Source organism: Neolamprologus multifasciatus, chromosome 16, assembly GCF_963576455.1.
Source record: "Neolamprologus multifasciatus chromosome 16, fNeoMul1.2, whole genome shotgun sequence".
Taxonomy (NCBI): domain Eukaryota; kingdom Metazoa; phylum Chordata; class Actinopteri; order Cichliformes; family Cichlidae; genus Neolamprologus; species Neolamprologus multifasciatus.
Window position 1 is genome coordinate 12,941,554 of NC_140454.1, and position 17,193 is coordinate 12,958,746.

Genomic DNA, 17,193 nt, shown 5'->3' on the forward strand with positions numbered 1-17,193 from the left:
GGATCTATTAATATGCAAAGGAAGCAGCAGCCGACTGGCTTAACGCTGTCATGCCTCTGCATATTGTCAGGATCTTCATCATTAATTAACATGCTAGCTGCCCCATACCTGCGCCAATGTCAGAACATTCTTACAACAAACACCCCAATGCCTGTGCCCTCCGCAACTAACTCTTATAATTAAATTAAAATCAGATTAACTTCACATCAGTACACAAAAGACCGACTTTTACGACTTTCTCTTGCAGTGATTGCAACTCCCCCCCCCCCCCCCCCCCCCAAAAAAAAAAAAAAAAATCCAAACAAAAAACAAGAGCTTATCTGCTGTGTTTCTGTTCTCCTCTCTGTTAGGGACTGCACCATGGGCAACAATGAAAACACCGGTTATTTATCGGGCAAGCAGGATAAATAGGGAAGAGACACTCCATGTCAATGAGCATGGCCGCCTAATTTTATGCATGGACTGGTGGCAGCACAGCAATGACAAACTGGGGATGGGAACAACGCGACTCTTAGGTACACTAAACCACTTGAACTGTGCTATCCACATCATGACAAATTTAGTATCAATTACAGAGCGTGCTAACCTTATGACAAGCGGCGGACTCAAAGAGGAGGGGCAGAGGCACGAAGAACTGACACTAAATTACCTGGCGCATACTGGATCTATTTTAAAGCAGCTTGAAGTGGCGATGGATTAGATGATCCACTCTGCAGCAGGGGATGACGTGCTAATTGTACACTGAAAGAGGATAAATATTACTGTATGTTTCCACTTACAGCACTCGTGAGAAGAAGAAGCAACTCTCTGTGTCGCTCTTAAAGCGAGGCAATGCCAGGAGGCATTAGAAAATATTGTTGTTGTTTTTTTTTTATCAGCAAAGTACAGCATGCACCTCGGTAAGATGTAGGTGACATTCATTTCTCTAATGGTAAATGCAGTACTCTTGCGTTATTCAAAAGATTGAAGCCATATCCAGGACATAAATGAATTATATTGAAGCTGCTGCTTAAGTAGTGGCCAGAGTGTGAGTGGAGGCCACCTCTCCACTTTAAAGGAGATGTCATCTCAGTGTGGTGTCAGTCCACAGCAAATAATCCGATTTGGGGGCCAATCTGCCTGTAATGCATCAGCAACTGGAAAGGCTCCAGCGTAAACCCCCGCCCCACACCCCCTTCCTCGGGGCATAAAGTATGCACACGTTCAGGCACTCACACAGACACACGTGTGCCTTTACACATGTCCTTAAGTGTAAAACTAAGCACTAACTCAGCACATTAAAACGTCCATTTCTAAATGGAACTGGTGTATGTTAACAATGTGTCTCACATCCACTCTCTGGTCCTGCTGAGTGAAGATGACATTTGTTCTCATGCACTTCTCACATGTGACCGATACGGCCACCGAACTTAAAGCTATGACCTTAAGTCTGACGCTTCAAAAGAGCTGCACCAAAAAAAAAGGAAAAAAAGAAATAAAATAAAAAGGAAAACTGTAAAACGGTTAAGTAAGTGCCTGTCATGCTGCTCTTTAAAGCTGGGAGATGAGATAATTGAACAACTTCCTGCTTCGATCTCAAGATGAAACATTTTTGCCAGTTTGAGCAATAGTTAACCACTATTACCATATTTGTTAATGCTGCTTATCTCCTTGGAACATCAGCAGAGGGATGACATGTTACTGTGAATCAAACACTTGATTTCAGTACTGTGTGCTCTTCATCCGCAGCCCAAATGAAAAAGGGTGCAGCTATTTTGTGGGCGGCTCGAAGAATTGGTGAAGCCTCGGGAAGAGCTGTCGGCCCGTATTCTGTCTTTCTGTGCAGGCGCTAACTCATCTGAAAAATGAACTAATGTGACATGACACGATGGTGTAACTATTTAAGACAGTCTCTCAATGTCGTTTTTTATCATCAATCAGAACATTTGGACATGACAGGGAGATCAATTAGTCGCCTACTTAGATGCTAACTTATGTGTGGTCAATTATACTTAATTACTAATCTGTCAAAGTCTGTAACTTCCTTGACGTTTAATGCTTAATACTATCATCAAAACAATAAATGGTTTAATTACAACACAGAAACTGGTACAAAAAGTTCCATCTCGCCACAGTTAGGAAGCTTAAGACAGTTATGAGAAGACCAAAAAAAAAAAAAAACCCTCAATTACTTTATCTCTGCCCCCTGAATACCCTGACTAAATGTCAAGATCATAGAGTCCCTCTGGGCTTAAAGGGGATGATATCAAAAGGCTTTTCTGTTGCTTTATGTTCCACTAAATAACTTGGGTCTTTCTCATCATTGTCCCTCTCTGTGTTCACTTCAGCCTTTAAGTTTGCTGCGCAGATAGCCAGTGACCTCATCCTATTCCCACAGTTCAAAGCACTGGCCCGCACTGAACCGGCACCAGCGTTTAGTAGTGAATTTCAAAGTGGGTGGCTCTTAAACTAATACAAAAACAAACAGAATTAAAATGTGTTCAGTAGGATCATTAAAAGTGTTCAAGTTCACTATGGAAAATCTGCTGCGGTGCTTTATCTCTTTGCAAAAGTGCAAAAAAAAAAATGAATAGTCGGTTAAATAGAATGCACAAAGCTCCTTTCGACAGCGTAATATCATTAAAGACATATCACTAAGGAGAGCAGAATATGCAAAGCAGAGCACTTACAGCCACCAACATCAAAGCAGTCACAATGAAGCCAGCCACAAATAGAACAAAAGCATTAGTTGCAATAAGACTTGGCCCGGGGGTAAGTTAGGGCACAAACGGTTGTTGTTGATTCTTGTGGCGATAAGCTTGCTTTAGCATCACCACTGCCTATGTACATATACCAGTGGAGTGGATTTAATCGCACTAATTAGAATGCACTCAAGGCAAAATGCAACATCTACTGGAATAATCTGAGAGAAAAGATCTCCACTCCAATCTATTCTCCTCCTCTTTGTTTCCGGCGAGGGGGGGGGGGGAGGGAGGGGGCAGCAGAGGATCTGTTTTTGGTAAACGAGTGAGCGGCTGGTGTCTGGTGGTTGGATGCATGTGTCACTTTGGACTGGTTGCCATTTCGAGGACAAGCTGCGGGGAAGCCACTCGTGGGGAGGCTGAGCGTGCATGTGCATGTGCATGCGTGCGCTTGTGTGTGTGGAAGAGACCTAGACAGAGTGAATCAGAGCCTTAGCAACAGTGACAGAGAGATACAGACCAAATCATACCTGTGGGCGGGATCATGCCGGGGGACATGAGGCCGGGGACTGAGTGGGGCATGATGTGGGGGTTCTCCGATGATGTCACGCTCTGGGTTCTCTTCGGAGGCCGGCCGGGTCTGGAGCTGAAACACCGGGCAGAAAGAGGGAAGAAGTCGGGTGAGAAATGAGGAGGAGGGGCTGTGTGGGTAATGCTGGTCTGGTGCTCTGTGGTGGTGGCGGTGGTGCGGGAGTGTTAACATTTGGAGCACTCCAGAATGCAATTCCATTCCAAAGAGCTAACATGTACTGTAAATAAATTTCTTTTCAAGGACAGTTGCTTTCTGCAGCTCAACATAATAGACTTCCATAACTAATTAGATTACACGGTGAATTCATTTCCTTTATTGAAGATCAACCACTTTTTGATGCATAATTCATAACCCGTACCTCGTTACCTGTTCCTCTGTATTAATATCCCCACACTATTTGAATTGCCTCGTTTGCATATGCTAAAATCCAGCGCGCGGCCCTCGGCCTGGAAATTACATGTTAACTTGTTATAATTATTGCAGTCAGGCCACTATTGATTTATGAGACTTTTAAAAACCAAATATGTGTAGTTCTGGTAATGAATGATATTTTAAGGTTCTTCAGGAAATTAAAAGGCAATGGCTGCCTTAGGAAATGTTCTGCTTGCTTGATTTAATGCGTGCCTTAGCTGGAAGGTGGTGTGACAGAGTGATTCAGACCTGTTGGACGGTTCTGATGGGGGAGTTTTATTACACCAAACGAGGGGCACAGATCCAGCCGTGATAAATGACTGTGCCACCTTACTGTGGAGGAGAAAAGGCCTTCAAAGCAGATACACCCCTGACTTTCCACACATCTTACTCATTCACTTATTAATACAGCTTCGAGTTTCAATCAATACCTACTTTGCTGGCTTATAGTTACAAAGAAAAGCCTACAGGCTGAAAAAAACAACAACACAATGAGCATGTAATGGGCCGAGATTCTATAGAGGTATATTCTTTATGAACAAGGGGCTGGATGTCTCAGCTGAAGATGAATTATGGTGACGTGACACAGGTGACATATTGGCTTCATACATTATTTCACATACAATAGTCCATTTCAAGCTTTACCGGGATACCGAGCGCTCTCTATCAAGAAGTGAGTTTGACTCGTTTTTAAAACACCAAAAGGTTTCCAGAGTGTTCTGAAACTACGGCAGAAAAGCTGGATGGATAGTGATATGTATATATCAGTTTTATATACATTTTTTTTTTCTTTTGAGGTACAAGAAATTTCTTTGTTCATTCATCTCCTGCAGGTAAAGTTAGTTCACACTTAAACAGTCATAATTAATATGAAGACTGAATTATGCCAGTTTTTAAAAAGAAAAAAAAAGGTGTTTGCAAGAACAATCTAGATTCAATCAATGTAACAATAATGTCTTTCTCTAGACTTTATCAACCACTAGGCTGTTTGTGTTACAGTACATTTCACTGTATTTCCCAAAGGCGGTATCTGTAGAATGACGCAGTGTGTTTTAGTTCAGATGCCAGTCGAAATTTATTCAGCCATATCTTGCGAGGTTTATTTACCTCACTCCTGCTAATAGAGTGCACTCACTCTATCTGTCTGAATGTGCTGACTCTCTCATATAGTGGCGCTGGAGGTTTTAGGACTAAAAGCAGACCTTCACCCAACTGTGTCCCTTTGGAGGGGAAGTACGAGAGTGATAGAAAGAAGTAACAAGAGGGAGAGCGAACGGCAGAAAGCGAGAGGAGGGAGAGGGAGAAAAGAGGGAGGCGGAAAGAGAAACGAGTGCCCGCTCAACCTAGGAACGTCTGGAAACGTAATTCCTATTTCTATAGAAGCACCTCTTTGATCTTATGAGAGGGAGAGATCGCAGACAGTTTTGCTGTCATCACTTTCACTTGTACTCTGGCTGAATTATTTATGAAAGACCTCAATAGAGGGTATGTGATGGGTAAAAGGCTTTTTACTAACAATACTAAAAGCAAAAGAGGACCCTCAAATGGACAAAAAAATGTCACATCAACCTTAGATCATGTCAAAGAATGTGAACTCGGGTACAAAGGCCCAGTTAAGTAAAGGTAATGTTTGGATAGGCTGCGAGAGATTTTGTCCCATGTGTTTAAAGGGATAGCATTTCATCTACAGCCTGCACACAAATAACACCAGCGAGCCATGAAAGCAATACACTAGCTGAAAATGGAGCTTTGAACTGAGGAACCTCCGAGCAACAGGAAAGCCTCTCAGAAAATTAATGCTACTGTCTCCTTTCCTTATGGCTTAGTAGACGTCTACATTTGCAGAAATGGCAAACACTTTATTAAAGAGGGGGTGAAGTGGCTCCTCTGCTCAACGTTTCCAAAGACTGCACGTGTATAATGTTCCCGAACGATTTGCGCCACATTTTTCCAGGCATACGGATCTGTGCTGGTCAGAACCATCCAGGCTAATAAGCCGGGTCCAGGGAGGAACTCAACCTGGCCTCAAACAAAAGAGCCAGGCTATTTATCAAGCAGCAGATGCTGATTCCCTAAATAGCCTGGCACAGAAACGGCTCCAAACTAGGCCATTATTGCAGAAAAAAAGATAGCACAACTGGATTTATGATTGGAATTTGTGTACCTTTGCTACATTTCTTATCCGCTGTTGTCTTTTCTAATCTTTTACTTTTAAATTTTCTCTCTCTCTGCTTAAAAAATAGAAACGTTTCAGGAAATAAGAGCCTCTGAGTTCCAAATTAGGGCTTGTTTGGACAACTTTATTTCTGTTCTAGAGGTCAATCATGAAAGAATTTTATTTCATGCTTTATTTATATTTATGCTTAAGATATTCAGACCCCCTTATATCTCTCTGGCTTCAATTAGGGAAGCAAAATAGGCCCCACCAGCTTTGGGCTGGGGCCACAAATATGTTACACATCTATTCTCTCCCTTTTTCTTGTTTTGCTGCTCTGGTGAAAAGAAAATACTGGTGAACTTTCCCTGAACCAGACTTCCTTTAATGGCCCGGCCGTGTGTTGACCCAGCAGAGTCGGCTGGAACCTGATACTATCCAACACACTACGCTGCGCAGGCAATCAGATTACATGGGGCCCAACAATACACTCCACACGAGTCCAATTTCAGCACTACAATGCAATAAAAGCACAATAATTAAATTCACGTTCTCACCCCGTTTACAGGAAGCCAACACGAGGTGATAGGTATAATAAGAGGCATAATATCGAATGAGATATCAGGATGCTTTTTGATCTCACGGCAAAATTCTGACATCTCGCCATCAGTCTAGTTTCTGACAACGGAAGCAGTGACTGAGATCTTATTACCCAGAACGCTGTTAATGCAGTGATTACGATCTGTTATAAATCAATTGAAACCACAAATGTAATGTTTAGCCCAAGTGAGCACACTCCCTTAGTGGATTCAGTTACACACAGAAGTCATCCGCTCCTCCCATCTTCGGATATCTTTAGGAATTCAACCTGATTATGTCAATAGTGGCTCGAGTTTGCAGAGAAAGAGCATAATATTATTTCCTGGTGGTTATGATTGAGCCATTAACCTTTTATCGCAGTCTTTTGTTTGACGTTTCTAAAAGCTAAGGATGAAGATATTTATTCCATTTCCGCCCGGTTGGCCAAAACAAGCGAGTGAATCATTCGTCTGGGGCTTGTGTAAACAAAAGGCCTCTCCAGGTCTCTGCCAATCAGGTCTTATAAAATATTAACCCAATGTCATTGCCCTTTTAAAATCTCTCACCTAGAATTCCCTAATTGTTCCTTTTCTTTATCTCTCCAGTGCAGAGAGTAAATAAATTAACAAAATAGCTTTTATCGCCCTGAGTAACCTTTTAACTGAAGGATTATCTGGGGTTTATTTTTCATTTCTCTCACAGCGATAGCAGAGCATGCCCCATTGATTGGTTTGCTGAGGTGGTGACCAGCCATGAAAACAAGGTCTTATTGATAAAACAAAGCAGTTTCTTACCTTTTAAGTGCCAGGTCAGGCAGAAATTCAGACGCCCTGAACCCATCAGGGGCCTGAATATGCTGAGTGCATTGGTTTTTTTGGAGGTTGGTTGTTTTTTTAATTCAGTTCAATCAAATGGTTTAAAAATATGCGCACAACTCCCCTGAGAGGTTAACTATGTTTTTAAAAAAAGATAGGAATAACATGTCTGTGCTGTCTTACTGCCAATTTAAAATCCCCACAGGTCAGATAACATTGTTGTCTGGGATAAAAAATAGTGCGATGCTTAACTTTAATTTGAGAAATGAGTTGTGTTAAAAAAAACTTGGTCTGCTGGACAAGAGAAGTGTAATGCTAGCAAACGCAGAAGGAACAGGAAGTTGTGCTCTTTAATTTTACATTTGTTTGTTGATTAAACTTTAAGAGTAATAAAGAATTTTACATTTGCTCATCGAAATCACTGTTTGAGCAAAAGTGTCGACCCTTCTCTCAAACCGAGTATCTCTGGGTGAATAAGCAGCGTAGCATTTCTCGAGATTTTCTCGAAATCTACAATCAAATTAGCTGAGAATCGAGCGTGCGTGTATCAAAGAAAGCTTAGCAACTTGACAAAATGAAAACCAGCGAGAATGACAGGGCTATATGTTGCTTTCAACAAAACGGGGAAAAAGAAGGAAAAAAAAAAAAGATGATTTATATTTCCTGCTGACCTTGGCAGTCTATTCGTTGTGATGATCATAATCTCAGAGTCACCGTGTGATACATGGGAATGCATTCGCTCATCCATCTTTTTCATGCATCCATCTATCCTTACCCTCATCTTGTATCTGTATTTGCATTGAACCTATTCTTGGATTATCTCAATCAGCTTCCCCCTTGCACCTGTCAAACAACGCCTCGCACAGGTAGCCACACGGCACTTATCTGATCTAGATAGCTGGATTACAACGAGTTTGAGTGCGAGCAGAGAGAAGAGGAAAGAGAAAAAAAGAAAGAAAGAAAAACAGACTTTTATTTATTAGGGTTAGGAACAGCTGCATCCGCCTGCAAACTGTGAACCTTTGTTACGGAACAATATATCACAGATCAAATGGTGTGAAATCAAAGGCGGGAGAGAGTTAGCATCAATCCCACTAAAACCCCTTTTAAAGTGCTGTCTGTGCTCTGATCCCTGTGTGGACTAATGTGCGGGGTTGAGATCAGTGGTAGTTGGGAGAGTGGGTGCCTTCCTGATGCCTTTGTCTGGGCTCAGGCCTGATTAGGACCACGCTGGGTGAGACGATCGCAGCGTCTGACGGTACGGGGGAACTCAGAGCCGGTTTTGCTCCTTCCGCTGTCCTCGAGCCCGTGTAATGAAACAAGCAGACTTTGAGAAGAAGACCAATGTTACGGCAGCTATAAAGAGCTTAGTCCTGTAATCGCTCTCTATTAGAGCCGTTTGAAGCCTTTCGGTTGTGAAACCGAATCTAAAAAAGATCTGAAATGCGATAAACTGCTGATTATTCCCATGCATCATTAATGTTAAAAGCTGATTTCATAATTGTATGTCCCATAACTACAGAGTCTAAGATTGCTTAGCACCACATGAACAGACTCTGATAATGAGTAAGCAGACTTCCTACATCACGGGAACTGATGAGGAAAGCCTAATTGGTTGACTTTTCCATGCCTAATGGATGATTCTCTTAATTAAAAAGATACTGTACCAAATGTTAGAAATCAGATAGCGCTTAAAGTAAATGCAGTTAATCAAATGTATGAGAATGAGCAGTTCCAGGAAAGCCTAAATGAGATTGGTAGATATGATTTGGCTCCAATATTTATTAATTGCAAGTGCCTTTGGTTAGCAAAACAGAACAGGTCTTATCTTCAAACTGCTAGGAAATTTCATCTAACCACTCTCACTGATCTCTCTTTTTCATGAACTGCGATGCATATGAAACAAGTCTTCAAAACAAGGCTTTTAAAACTTACCCAGTCAGGGTGCCTTTGAGGATATTTAATTAAAATCTAATCCTGCATTCATTAAGGCTCACATAAATTAAGCTGTCATTCATAAGATTTATGGATTCTCATTTGCATATTGCATACAATTCATCAATTACTCAAGTATGAAAGGAGCGCATTTCCCTTGGAGCTGCCTGCTAGCCTGCCAACATTTGAAATGAGAGAAAGAGCACGACTGTCAGGCATTCACTGCAAACTTTTCCCCACAATGTCTGTGCACTGATTAATCTCATTTTCTAGGCATCCCTTACAAGATTGTACACAGTCCAGCTGCACTTTTCAATTATTTCTCCTGTCCTCTCAACTAACTTTGAAAGCAGGATGGGCTAAATGTGGACTCAGGGCTACTTTGGTCTTTATGTATATAACATGTATTTTTGCCAGGGTAATCATAAATTAGAGAGAGGGGTTTTAAAGATCCTAATGGAAAGGAAAAGTAGTAATTTTATTGCAAATCCCATCAGGCAAATATTCTGCATGCTATAATAGCATATTTCCTGTCACATTTAGAGAAGAATACATCCAGCAGGCATTCTGACAGAGGGAGAAAGCTCAAGAAAAAACAAAAAAAGATAGAGGGGGAGGGTGGACCAATGAGAAAGAGAGTTGCAGTGAGAAAACAAAAGGGGGGGGGGGGTGAATCTTAGTGCTAAACACATAAAAACTCCCTTTTTGGACATGAGGCTATGGGAAACGCAGTATGGAGTAAGTGCTTAAACCAAGCGGAGCGTGAACGCATCTAAGATAAAAGGTCAGGCAAACACAAACAGGCCACTCGCGAGGACGAATGGAATTAATTGACTCATTAATATGCATGGCTAATAAAGCTCAAAATCCTAAAACAAAAATCATTGTCAACCATTCCCTTTTAATGGCTCTTATTTTCAGCTTGAGAAGAGCTAGTCTACAGGGTGTATCAATCTTAGGAGGGGTGGAGTTCCTCCACCAAACAGGCTTGGGGTAACCTCGGTGTTGTATGCTCATGTCCTCCCCAGCAGACAAAGGCAGAGTTGTTCTGGTGGAGGGATTAATTGAGAATTAATCCCAGTTTCTGGCAGTGGAACAGACCAGCAGTTAGAAGTGAAAGTCATCCTGAAGGGTAGTTAATTGGTTCCCCATAGCAAAAGCTTTGGAGAACAGAAATCAAGCTGCATTTTCATTAATCCTCCCCATTGTTTTGTGAAATTGTTGTGGAGAGTGACTTCAGATAGAGTCAATAGTTAAGGCTTTTAATTTGCTTTTAATTCTGCCAGTGGGGTGACAATTAACAAACCCCAAAGAACAATAGCTGTGAAAATTATGCGTTCGATTGACTCTAAATGACTCTGAAATCAAAAACCGATAAGCAATTAATATACTGTACTCTACAAATGGTAAGCACCTCCAACATACTTGATGCGCTCCATCTAACTCTCTCACTCTATCTCTACATATACATACATATATATATATAGGGCTTTTACGCTTTGGGAATAGGGCCGTCGGATTGTCGGATGTGATTAATTACGGGTCCAAATGGACACAATAGACAGAAAGCGTGATGTAATCATAACACGAGGAGACACGGTGGCTAACGGCAGAGATGGAGGAGGAAAAAAGGCGCAGAGAAAACGAGAGACGGAGCACAAGAGACAGCGGCGGCTCACAAACACATTCCACGTTCAAGCTAAACAGGAAGACCGCGGTGATTAGCATTAATTGCACTGAGGATTGGAATCCTGTGTGAAACATTAAACAAAAATTATCTACTGTTTATTCTGTTTTTTCCCCTCATTTTTTTTTCAATAATTAATGAAAAGTAAATACTTTGGAGGAGTCCAAAAATGATCTGGGGAGGAAAAGAAATGTTTACATAATCAGGAAAAATGTTCCTGTCCTCTTTTTCCTCTGTGTGCGCGCGTGCGCGTGTGTGTGTGTGTGTGTGCACAAATGGAAAGGTTAGGGCTCAGGCCTGGTTCTCACTGTTCCTCAGTGTTTCTCCATTAGAAGTAACAGTGTCTGTTCCCCTGAGTGCCGACTGCTGGGAGAGTGTTTGCATATTTAGATACAAGCAGCCCTGTTTATGCAGCCCCACTCTTGGCTGCTCAAGTTCACTCCAACGCAGGCCCTGATCAATTTGGCCAGCTGTGCTTTAAATGCTGTTTACAACAATAACATTGTGGCTAACAGAGCACAGCCTGCCTGCACACACACACACATCCTTACCAGTGAGAGACAGACAGAGAGAGAGAGAAAGAAGCAACTTCAGAGCGAGCCCCCAGCCTGCACATCCCCAGACGAGCATTTGTACTGAGTTAAAGACGAATCAAAGCCTGACTCCTCTGCAAGACACGGAAGAATTGGATTCCGTCTGTATACATCTCTGTGATCCTTCCGGAAGATTCACTGACTGCGAGCGAAGAGAGAGGAAATAACAAGAACTCAAACCCAGAGTCCCAACCTGACGTGTGGGCCAAGCTGAAGGTGGCATGTTCCAAGTTACAGGCGTCGTTCCTGACGAGTGATTGGCACGGAGCACAAAATAAAACGTCAGGCTCGCTGAAATTCCCACACACACATGACAACTGCTTTCGACAAGGTGCCGCGCACCTCACAAATAACTCTGTTTGGGCGAGACGCTACATTCCTCGACACTTCGGGGGTTTCTCTTGAAAGCTAAAACTCCATTTAAGCCTGGCAGGACAGCAAATAGGCCTACTCAGCAGATAGCAGTGAAGCTGCTGCTGCCGCTGCTGCCGGTGTGCTCTCGCTTGATGATATAATTCTTAATGTACAGCTTGACGAGACATAAATCTTACCCGAGAACCACCTCACCTGAATTCTTTTCCCGCTCTCCTTCTCTCCCTCTCTCATGATGAATTGTTTGCTACATCTCGGAGACTAAAACCCTTCAACCTCTTCAAACCCGGGTTTCTAATAACGCGTAGGTGCTGGGGAGAGGTGACAGCATGATGAATATCACAACAGACAGCTCCAATATGGGACAATTTTACCAGATCGATATCTCACTGCAATATCACAGAAAAGGAGCTGATATTAGTCTACACAGTGTATTACAGATGGGGTACATTTCTTCTCTCTGCACTCCCAGTGAACCTGGGCTATATTTCATCCACGTCGGCAATGGTTTACACACTCACAGACGCTCTGGAAACTAATCATAGCGTGGTAGCCACACCAGATGCATCTGCTTAAAATTATCCATATGTGTGATGCGCCTCTAACCCCCTTGTTCAACACGGCGATGGACTTGCAAATAAACTGTGAATCACATTAGAGGATGTTACAGGCCATTATTTCTAGCGAGAACAAATGTTTTGTCACATTCTAATAGAGAGATCGCAGGCATCATGTGCGCAGCTTTTTAGAGCAAAGCCGAGGCAAAAGAAAGCGGCTTTGTCACGTTTGAAAAGAAGCACGAGAACCTCGCAATTAGGCGACAAAACTCTAAAGTTTGTTTGCCAATAAGCTGAAATTATTCCAAAAAAAAAGCTCTTCAACACGTTTTTTTTTTGTTTTGTTTTTTTCAACTGAAATCAATAAGTCCAAATAAACAATTCCTTTCTAATTAAATGGCGCATACGTGTTTGTAGGCATGTGTGCGATCACAGGTCTGACTTTAATTTGCGCTAAGAGTAAATTATGGTTCGGGGAATTCATCACAGTACAAACATTTGTTGAGCCCTAGATGAATAAATCAATCACAAATGCTCTCTGACAAATTAACTGACACTGTTCTCTTTGTCAAGCTCGCCGCTAAACACCGTGGTCAAGTAACGTGTGCCTGAAGAAATGGAATGAGACACCTTTTACTTCCAAGGGAGACAGATGCATATAGGAGAGAGGGAGAGAGAGGGAGAGAAATGAGAAGGAGACTGAAGGAGGGAGCGCAGACGCTGCTAACGCTTAATATCTTCTCTCTCCAGGGGGCCGGGGCTGAGGGCCCCACTGCTGTCAGCTGCAATAGGACCAGTCTTTTCGTGAGTGCCCAAGGTTCGTTAAGGGCTATTAATGGAACACAGTATCCCTTGTGTAGGAAACTTGTCAGTGTTTCATTAGAGACTGATAAACATATAATACATAAGTGTCAAACACAGTGTGCGCGCAGTGTGGCGTGGTGGCGGGAGACGAAAGGGATTTTGGGATTGGAGTGTTACAGTCATTCCCATGCTCTGCGCTGACAATATTTGGGATTTCATAAAGAGGGAGGAGCGCAGTGGACACACGCCGGGACCTGTTGAGCAAACTGTTTGGCTTTACGGAGAGGAAGTCCACAGCCGGCGGTGCCGCTTCGGCAAACACCGAACTGTATTATATTCTTCAACGGTTATCTGAGAAAAGAGGAGCGCCTTTTTGCACGTGCGTAACTGGTGAAGATGAGCCGGCACATCTCTTCTTACTGCTTAGGCCTAAAAGTACAAGCAAAAGAAATACATCGTATTCAATTAAAGTTCTTTTTTTCACCACTACTGAAACAAAGCAGCCCGCAGCTGGGACTCTGGGTCTAGTTCACAAAGTCCTTTTGATCATTTTGTGGCAGTAAGAGAGTTTGGAGTCCCGTGGAGTACGGGACCAAGCCGATCTTATTATGATAATTGGGATACATCAACTTCAGATAGCACTAATGGAGTGAGATTTCAGTGATCAAGAGTGCGTATTCGACTGTAGAAGCAAGTTCACTTTTTTAGAAGGAGGCATTATGCAACGCTCCGGTTGTGTTCCCAGTGGGCAGCTACTGAAACTCCCAGAGCAACCCAGAGTACGCTTTTAGCTTTGGTGTTGGAAGCAGCGCTGCACTCTGACGTTTGCCACCGAAGACAAGTGTTGCTCCGGTGAAGTTAAATCTATTTCCTCGCGAGTGAGTAATTGGTCACTATGACTATTAATCAGTTAATCTTCTCCTTTTCTTTTTTTTTTTTTACACCCTCTCTCTTCAACAGAGAAATATCAGAGGTTCAATAATTAAAAACGTGTCAGGTGAAAGTCCAACGCGCTTCCTCACACTGTATGTTCTCACATTCCCTGCTTTGTTCATCTTATTAACCTCCTCTCCGCTCGCCGCGCCTTTAAATGAAATCTTTAGCCCCTTACATGTGAAATTAAAACTGCCCTCCCTTGAGCGCTTTTAATTATTCTTCTTCAGGAGAAACTTCCACTTCTACTTTTTGTCAAGGCGGCCTTCTCTCCCCCCCCCCCCCCCCTTTTTTTTTTTTTCCACACTCCTACTCACTGCCCAGGTCTGTCATGCTTCACTCCTCCCCTCCAGCCCGTTGCTCTTTCCCATTTTTTTTCTTCTTTTTCTCTTCTTCTGCAGGTCTGTTTAATTCTCACCTTGCTCTGCCCTTGTCATCAAGCCGTTGAAGCACAAAGCCAGGAGCAAGGGAGTGTTTACTCATTTCCCCACTACATTACCTCTCCTATTAATCACTGCATGGAAACTTCTGGACACTGAAGCATCTCTGCAGTCGCTGCCCCAGCTGCCCCTCTACGCTAACAGGGCAAACTTTACATAAATGCCATTCTGGATATAAAAAAAAACCAAAATAAAAAACAGAGTGCAGAGCGTACGCTTGCACTTGTTTCTTCAAGTAGGCACCCTTAAGCCAAGACTGCATTACTTCAAAGAGTTAAATATGTTAAATACCGGGATAATATTTTAATGCCCTTGTGTAAAAGGAAACATAACTACGGTTCTCGATGAAAAAAAAAGAAAAAAAGAAGTTTTGAAGCAAACATGAGTTGGTTGACATTGAAATGCATGATACATTATGAGCACACAGGACAGGCAGAGGTTAGTGTGTCTAATTAATCAAATTTAATTGCATGTAAATTGTACTTTAAATGCAGATGAGGAAGAAAAGCTGTTTTTATTTTTTATTTTTTCCGTCAGAGAACACCCCCACCCCCCCACCCCCGTTACTCTTCACTTATTCTATTTGCGAGATCAGAGAGATGAAAAATGAACTGTTTGCTAAAGCAAAGCTATGTCTCTAATTCCTAGTGTTAAGGTTTATTTAGAGAAACACTTGATTTTTTTGTTTTGTTTTGGGGGGTTTTTTTGTTATTAGTACTAGGGGGAAAAAATGTTTAGCGTGAAAATTCAATTTGAGTCCTGTGTGTCCACGCTGTCCCACGAACAAGGCAAAGCTGCTGCTGTGAAAGGATTCTTATGAAATTCAATTAACACACCAACAGCTTTCCTTTTCTCTCCTGCCCTAATTCCCACATTGCCGCTGAAATGACTGCATTCCCGGCAATTATGCTAACCGCTCGGAGTGCACCATAAATTTACAGGTCTGGGAAAGGCTGTAACGAGAGCTCCTTAAATATGGGAAGGAGACGTTTGAGAAGATGGATCGCCGTGGGCTAGTGGTCGGCCGGCAGTGGGCAGCGGGAACTTGTTTGTGAAATGCATACTACTAGCTGCTCTGCTTCTTCTAATGAGGCTATGGACATAAGCAACATTATCATTAATGAATGAACCCCTCCTTTTTCCGGCTTTTTCTTCATGTGTTTTTTTCTTCTTCTTTTGCTTCTTTTCTTGCCACAGCCCCCCTGTCCTTTTATCACTGTTTCACTGGGTAGCCCAAGGCGGCGGGCGGCATGTGCGTCGGCTATATATGGGAAAGAGAAAGAACCCAAAATATTTGAAATGCAAATAAATGAGTAATGTAAATAGTTTTGAGAGAGTTTACCCAGTGAACAATGGCCCCTTATGAGACACAAGTGCGACAGAGGGAGAGAGAACAGGACTGCTGGTGTGGGGGATCCGAGCGGTGGGGGTTGGAGGGATCATCCAACACAATGTGGCCCTTCTCCTAAAGCAACTTGTTATCAGGCGCTACGCAGAGCCCCCCATTCAATCTGCATTTAAATACATTTCAGTCCACTCACTCATTTGCATTCATTTCTCCCATTATATTTGAAAATGGCTAAATGTCTAGCCAACACAATGTGGGAGCCTATCACCAGCCAGGGGAAGCCCACACCTGATGCCAATTTAGCCTGCTCGGATCTATTCATTGCCGTGGCCTGATCTGACAACTCCAGCTCTTCCCCATCCAGGAGACTTTTCAATTGGATCTGCTCGCGGTGACAAAATTGTTTTTGCTCATTGAGGTTTTTTTCTCCTCTTCTTCTTCTTTTCTCTTTCTGTCCCACCCCCGCCTTTCCATCTTTCTCTCCCTTCTCCCATCGTCACTCCCTCCGTCTGTGCGTCTGGGTGTCTGTTTGGGAGCCATGGGAAAAGGAGAGGCAAATGATTCTCAGTGGCTTCTGATTTCCACTATTTGTTCAGCATTAGGCCCACTTATCTCTGAAAGAAAAAGCAACATGTGGAGAGAAAGTGACAGGCAGAAATTCAGCCTCACTAACAGGCCTATTGTGCCCTCAAGATCTGCATTCAAACACGAGGGGCCCTCCAACTCTTTCTCCCTCTCTCTTTCTCCCGCTCCCTCTCCCTGTCGCTATAAAATGTGCACATACTTGTGCATAGACCTCTGTCACAGTCAATTACTGCTGCTAATCTGTACTGCAACGGAGAGTAAATATTTCATTACTTTTTCAAATAAACAGTTGGTCTGAGCTCATGGAGTGTCATCTATTCTGTGAAAGGAGCTGTGACGTTCACATTCAATTACACCATAAAAAGCCGCCAAAGCTTCTGAAGTAGACTTTTTGTGCTGAGAGCACACTACCAAAATCATTAAGACTCGGTGGCAACATCTTGAGATGAAAAGCTGAGTGGAGAGCCCCAGCATTTACACTACAGCACCTTTTCTTCGGCCCGAAAAATCATCCTGGGAGCGCTGGCCTTGCCTCCCCCTTTCCTCATTCTCTGTTCATCGGCCGGTGTCTACGTGGCTCAGCAGAGACACACAATGTTGTTTTCTCTGCAACGTACTAAGTAGTGTTGTGTGAGATTAGCAGATGAAATAATGCAAGGAACGGGGAGGGCAGGGCGGGAGTGGGGGGGGGGGGGACTGGCGGGGG

The 17,193-nt window shown here is 42.9% G+C and overlaps 1 protein-coding gene across 2 annotated transcripts in view; it reads right to left on the reverse strand.

The window, feature by feature from the left end:
* The window catches only part of dachd (dachshund d), a 92,096-nt gene that overhangs the window by 42,032 nt on the left and 32,871 nt on the right, over positions 1-17,193 (reverse strand). For both annotated transcript variants that reach the window (XM_085135440.1, XM_085135439.1), the window contains exon 2: positions 3,212-3,327. In XM_085135440.1, the coding sequence (XP_084991566.1) occupies positions 3,212-3,327 (116 nt within the window). The remainder of the gene's footprint in view (positions 1-3,211; positions 3,328-17,193) is intronic.